The following is a 7,111-nucleotide window of genomic DNA, read 5'->3' on the forward strand; positions in this document are numbered from 1 at the left end:
TAAAATCAGGATCTCCTCAGTTGCTAATAGCAATTCCCACCTTGGAGTTTACAAAGACTTATGGGTAGAAAAGCCACAGTATGTGAACTGCAGTATGAAACGTGAATTTGCTCTGTAAATTTTCACCCAGATCACAATAAAAAAAAAGAAAGAAAAATTTGCTGATGATAATTGAAAAACAGTTGCAGCAGTATATTGACAGGGTACTTCCTGGAATGCAAGGTGGATTCAGAAGAGGGCATATGAGGCATATCCCTCATATGTAATGAGGGATGTCAGATGGATCTTGGCTGAAAGCAAAAAACACCAGAAAGATGTTCACTTGTGTTATTGATTGTGCAATGGCATTTGATTGTGTGGATCATAACAAATTATGGATAACATCATGAAGAATGGGAATTCCAGAACACATAATTATGCTCATAAGGAACCTGTACATAGACCAAGAGGCTGTTATTCAAACAGAACAAGAGGATACTGCATGGTTTAAGATCAGGAAGGGCGTGCATCAAGGTTGTATCCTTTCACCATACTTTTTCAATCTGTATGCTAAGCAAATAATCCAAGAAGCCAGACTATATGAAGAAGAACTCAGCATCAGGATTGGAGAAGGACTCATTAGCAGTCTGCATTATGCAGATGACAGAACCTTGCTTGCTGAAAGTGAAGATGACTTGAAACACTTACTGATGAAGATTACAGTCTTCAGTATGGATTATACCTCAACATAAAGGACACAAAAATCCTCAGAACTGGACCAATAAGCATCATCATGATAAATGGAGAAAAGATTGAAGTTATCAGATATTTCATTTTATTTGAATCCACATCAACACCCATGGAAGCAGCATTCAAGAAATCAGACATCATGTTGCACTGGGCAAATCTGCTGCAAAAGACCTCTTTAAAGTGTAGAGCAAAAATTTCACTGTGAAGACTAAGGTGCACCTACAGGGATGAAATGGAAAGAGAGATATTATATTGTGGGGAATTGCATGCAGTCAATGTCATCAAACAAAGTATGTATGAACTTGCTGTATGGAAAATGAATTTGCTCTGTAAATTTTCACCTAAATCACACACAAAAAAATAAACTAAAAAAAAAAAACGGAGTACAGTTCTATGCTGACACATGTGGGGTTGCCAGGAGTCTAAGGCAATTCAATTGAAACTGGTTTTTCATTTTTCTATACCACAAAGACTCTGAGGATCAGAGAGGGCAGGTGGCTTAGCCTGGTGGCAGTAGGTCAGTGATAAAGCTGGACTGGAACCCAGGCCTCTCAATTGCTAGTCTAGGCCTTTTGATCCTTTGCTGTACTTCCTCTGCCCTGACTTGGCAAATTAACTTCCTTAAAATTGTGAGTGGGGATGCAACTTTTTAAAGAGAACTTGAACACAAACCAGGCAGTGATCCAGTCTGCAGAACTGCTGCCAATGTTGAGATTTCAGATGCAGACACAGCCTTCCTGGAGCTCTCAGGACAACTCACTTGGCTTACTCTGCTTCATTGACACTGGCCCCATGACAGCTAGGGTGTCTTTCTGCCACCTCCAGCCTCCTGCCTCCTTTTTGAGTCCCTCAACATTTTTTCCAAAGGGTGGAGAAGGTTTCAGGGCTCTGTGTGGCCTTTACATTTCAGGACTGAACAGCTTCTACCTCTAGGCCGCCAACACCCAAAGCCCTCATTCATTAAGCCTACATCTGACTAGTAAAGGCTGTGCCTCTGTCCACACCTCACAGATGGAGCACACAGCCCGCCTCACATAGCAGCTTTCCCTTCTTTGAAGCCAAGTCTGAACATTTCTGCCACTTCTCTTTATCTTCAAAATCAACCAAATCCCCCATAATCTTGTACACAAGAAATGTTAGTTCTCTTTCACCCTACACAATATCTCTATGCTTTCATGCTATTCTTTCATTCAATAGAGATAACTGACGTGCTTCTAGTATATACTTAAAAAAAAAAAAAAAAGGCTAAGGTGTGCCTAACCCAAGCCCAACTCAATGGCAGTGAGTTTGGTTTTTTTTGTTTTGGTTAATCCAAGCCATGGTATTTTCAGTCTCTTCATATGCATGTGAAAGCTGGACAATGAATAAGGAAGACCAAAGAAGAATTAATCCCTTTGAATTAATGATGTTGATGAAGAATACTGAAAATACCATGGACTGCCAGAAGAATGGACAAATCTGCCCTGGAAGAAGGGCAGCCAGAATGCTTCTTGGAAATGAGAATGGCCAGACATACTCTCATCTATTTTGGTCATGTCAGAAGGAACCATTCCCTGGAGAAGGCTATTATGCCTGGTAAAGTGGAGGGTCAGCGAACAAGGGGAAGACCCCTAATGAGATGGTTTGACAAAGTGGCTGCAATGATGGGCTCAAGTATAGCAAGTATTGTGAGGCTGGTGCAGGATCAGGCAGTGTTTCATTCTGATGTACATAGGGTCCCTATGAGTCAGAGCCAACTTGACGGCACCTAACAACAACAGCTTTGGTCTTGTTATCAGAAGGGACCAATCCCTGGAGAAGGATATCATTCTGGGTAAAGTAGAGGGTCAGCAATGAAAGGAAAGATCCTCAAGGAGACGGATTGACACAGCAGCCACAACAATTGGCTCAAGTATAACAAGGATCGTGTGAATGGCACATGACTGGGCAGTGTTTCATTCTCTTGTACATAGGGTCTCTGAGTCAGAGCCAACTCGATGGCAGTTAACAATAATAACAACCACATATGCCAGACAAGGAGCCCTGATGGTGCAGTTGTTAAAGTGTTCATCTGGTAATTGAAAGGTCAGCAGTTTGAACTCACCAGTTGCTTCATGGAAGAAAGAGGTGGCAGTCTACTTTCTTAAAGAGTCGCAGCATCAGAATCCCTATGGGGCAGTTCTACTCTGTCCTGTAGGTTCCCTATGAGTCAGAATCAACTCAATAACAATGAGTTTTCTTTGTTTCATTTTTTATATGCCAGACCCTGCACTTTTTGCTTTATATTTACATACATTATCTCATTTAATCCTTACAAAAACCCTCTGAAGAAGATTTTGTTGTCTACTTTTACTGATAAAGGAATTGGAACTCAGGTTATGTAACTTGTTTCAAATTACAAAGCTAGTAAATGGTGGGGTTTGAATCCACGTCTGTCTGATTCAAAGTTATTTTCCAGTTCACCACATTGTTATAGATGAATTTATGATATAATATTCTGTAAGGAGCTCTGGTGGCATAGTGTCTAAGGCATTTGACTGCTTAACTGGTATAAAGGGATGTTCTATAAGACAAAAGATGAAGGATAAGCCCCTAAACATTCTTCACTTTTTCTTAATTACCTATTATGAGTCCTTTTTTTTCTGTGGATTCATGAAAATCATGGCTCTTTGTTACTTATAGGATAAAGTAAAGATCCTGGGTCTGATGTTTCAAGACCCTCAACAGTGTGGCCTCTATCACTTCAATAGTACTGCCACTAATCTTAACAATCCTCATCCTTGGAGATGGATGCCTTCTCTGATTTTCAAATCACTTATTATCTCTACCTTTCATTGGCACTTTGTATGTGCAATATTTTATTATTGTTTATCTCATTTATATTTTCCATAACTCCAAAATATATGGTCAGCCTCTCAAGGTCAGGCATCTATTTGTGCTAACATTTTTTAAAAAATCATGACCTACATATTAAAAAACCAAACCCACTGCCATCCAGTTGATTCTGATTCATAGCTACTCTTTTTAGGGTAGAGTAGAACTGCCCCAAGGGTTTCCAATGCTGTAAATGTTTGTGGAAGCAGACTGCCCCCTCTATAGCCTTTGGGGCAGCTGGTGGGTTTGAGCCTATATATAGTATACTCTTAATAAATGTCGGGTGTTGATGAACAAGTTGAAGTTATCCTGTCTCAATTTTCTTCATAATTTCATGATTTCTTATCTATTCTCTTTTAAGTAGGAGCTCTGGTGGCATAGTGCCTAAGGCACTTGACTGCTAACCAGAAGGCTGGCAGTTCAAACCCACCAGCCACTCGTCGGAAGGAAGGTTCAGCAATCTACCTCCATAGTGATACTGCCTCAGAAACCCAAGGAGGGTCACTATGAGTCAGATTCGACTCGACAGCAGTACATTGCATTGCGTTTGCATCTCTTTTAAGTTTTTATCTTTGCAGACTGGAGAGTTTAATTAGTTTAGTCCATCTTCATATATGGCCCTTATGTTCATTGTTTTTCTCTGAATGGCCTCTAGGGTGATTGTTCTTCAAATAAAGATACTACTGAGTATTCGCATAGTGTGAGTGTTGGGGCAGGGTGTGAAGAAGAAATCAAGGACCTGATTAATCCAAAAAATGGATGATCAATGCTTAAATCATTGAGAATTTATTGCAGTATGAATACCTAAGCAGTATGGTCCTAGAAATTTATTTTTTTAATTCTATTCTTCCAATCAAGTGAGTCAGAAATTCTAAGCAAGGAAGAAAATAGTGAAAAAGTAGGGAAAATATGGTAGGCAAATTTAAAATCCCTCTATCCTAATGTTTCTGCTGACTAGCCGAGGAAGCCACGGATGGCCTGATGAACCTCAGTCCTTCAGCTATGAAGAACCTTCTTCATCACATTCTCAGTGGCAAGGAGTTTGGAGTGGAGCGAAGCGGTAAGGTTGAATAACTACCGTTCTATTTCAGGGTGTTTTTAAGTGTCATATTGGTTTTAAAATGTTTTTCTCTTATCACAGGGACCTTTTATCCTCAAGTAAATAGAACCCCAATATGTAAAACACTTAATAACAAAACTGTCTTCTGGAACAAAATTTAAAGACCACTGTATGTCTCTATTTTTTTCTTCCTTTAAATGATATATTAACTAAGTGGATTGGTTATGTTTCGGTTTTAATTGTTCCATCCTTTCCCTTACATTATCTTGTCTCCACTTTAGGACAAAACTGCTTCAACATAACACCCTTTAGAGTGACAACTTATATCATCTGAAACTTTCTTATATTCCAATTGGCAATAATTAAGTAGGGCATCCAGTGTTGAGTGTGTGCGTAGCTGCTACAGTATATCTGATGTATCCTTTCAACTTTAAGTTCTGATACATCTAGGAATATGTCACAAATTAATCTTCCACCTGCACTTGTAGTTCGAGTAGTGAAATAGAATGGTATTTTGTATCTAATACCTAAAATAGCAGAGCAAATGAAAAGGGTTATCTGACATGCACAACTTTTAGGCCTAGGACAAATAAGTATGTATTGTCAGAGGGATGGATTGTAGACCATATAGTGGTAAAACACAGTTATAAAGCAGTGCTTCTCAAGCCTTAATCTGGATAAAAATCACCAGGGGATTTTGCTAAAAAGACCACACTTTAAATAGCAATGTTATAGTTTGCTTTGCTTTTCTTTCCTTTTTTTTTTTTTAAATCAGATTAAAAATATAAGAACATCTACGTCCTTTTAATGTGGTAGGGGGTAAATCTGAACTTGATTATCCTTTCTCTTTATCTTTAATCTATCATGTTATAGTTCGTCCCATTGATTCAAATGTCAGCCCCGCTATTTCTATCCATGAGATTGGTGCTGTTGGAGCAACCAAAACAGAACGAACTGGAATCATGCAGTTAAAAAGTGAGATAAAGCAGGTAAGATACTTGGGGGATTGCTTGGGATATTGTCATGTTTAAGAACATTCTTTTGGAATCAGGCTTTATTGGGATCTTTGTTTTCATATCCCTGGTTTAAGATGAGCTATTTATTTTTCTGGTGGACTTTCATAGACTGCCTATCTCAGCTAAGAGTCAAGTGAAACAACTAGGGAATCCTTCAACCTAGGTTAAGCTCCCTTTAGTTCTATATAAAATGCATGTACTCTTGGCCATAAGATAACAAATAGCTTATTATTATTATTACTGTCCTTTATATCAATCATTTTGTACGTAGCTTTTTCTGGGCCAAACTATTTTGCTAATTTTAAGATGAAAGTAACTTACTTTTAATAACAAACAAAGTGAAACACTAAATTCCCAGTTAGGATCAACATTTAATTTTGAAGTTAATTTTTATGAAACTAGAGTTAGATTTTTTTTAGTTTTAAAAATAGATAGTAGAGAGGACACCATATTAAATGAGGGCCTTTTTTTAAAAGAAAAAATCTATTTGTCAGGTAATGTCGCAAAATTAGATTTTTATTACACTTATAATTGAAGAATAAGAAGGGTATTGGGGATATATATAGGAAAACCATGTCAATCAGTCTGAGTGTCAGTGGATGTTGCTAAATACCATGTAGTTTCTTACTCAGTTTTCCCTGCAGGTGAGAATAGATGAGTTGTTACATTACACAGAGAAATGTTGTTGTTATTGTTGTTATATGCCGTCGAGTCGGACCCAACTCATAGTGACCCTGCCTTGGGTTTCCAAGGCAGTATCTCTACAGAAGTAGGTTGCCCTGTCTTCCTTCCGAGGAGTGGGTGGTGGGTTTGAACTGCCAGCCTTCTGGTTAGCACTCAAGTGCCTTAGGCATTATGCTACCAGAGCTCCCCACACAGAGAAATAGTTAACATAAAATTCCATAATGTCTCGTTTTAAAATTCTGGCAAACCATATGATTTCAAAATTTCCAAGTTGAGAGAGTATGGATTCACTATCTCCTGATAGCACTTTTTTTTTTTTCTACAGCAGTTCACATATACTTTGTCTCATGTCATTGACCAAAGTTTACCACACTGCAACAGCTCCCATCCCACTTCCTCCCCATAGTTACCTCTTCCCAGTGTCCATCCCACCATACACTCCTGCCCCCTGAGCTGTCCCCCTGTAGATAAGCAGCCCTTCTTTCTCCCATGATTATGCTCTCCAAGGAGTGTATCTACTGAGGTAAATGTTTAACTCATATGCCTGTACTTTGTTTGGCTGGAAACCACAGGTGTGGGTTCAATTCCAGACCTGAAGGGCAGTTAGGGGCTATAGTCTCAGTGGTTCCACGAGGCCCTATCAGACCAGCAAACATGGTCCCCACTTTTTTTTTAAACCAAATGATTTTGAGTTTTGTTACACATTGTTCTCACTCTCTATCCAGTATCTCCTACATAGATCCCCTTCCAAGTGGATGACAGTGGTAGC

The 7,111-nt window shown here is 38.9% G+C and overlaps 1 protein-coding gene across 1 annotated transcript in view; it reads left to right on the forward strand.

Moving 5' to 3' along the window:
- PHKA1 (phosphorylase kinase regulatory subunit alpha 1) overlaps positions 1-7,111 on the forward strand; it is a 414,257-nt gene that overhangs the window by 371,400 nt on the left and 35,746 nt on the right. The window contains exons 27-28 of the mRNA XM_007958330.1: positions 4,541-4,642; positions 5,516-5,631. Coding sequence (XP_007956521.1) covers positions 4,541-4,642; positions 5,516-5,631 — 218 coding nt within the window. The remainder of the gene's footprint in view (positions 1-4,540; positions 4,643-5,515; positions 5,632-7,111) is intronic.

This window comes from Orycteropus afer, unplaced genomic scaffold (assembly GCF_000298275.1).
Source record: "Orycteropus afer afer isolate SDZICR_OR568_19922 unplaced genomic scaffold, OryAfe1.0 scaffold00926, whole genome shotgun sequence".
Taxonomy (NCBI): Eukaryota; Metazoa; Chordata; class Mammalia; order Tubulidentata; family Orycteropodidae; genus Orycteropus; species Orycteropus afer.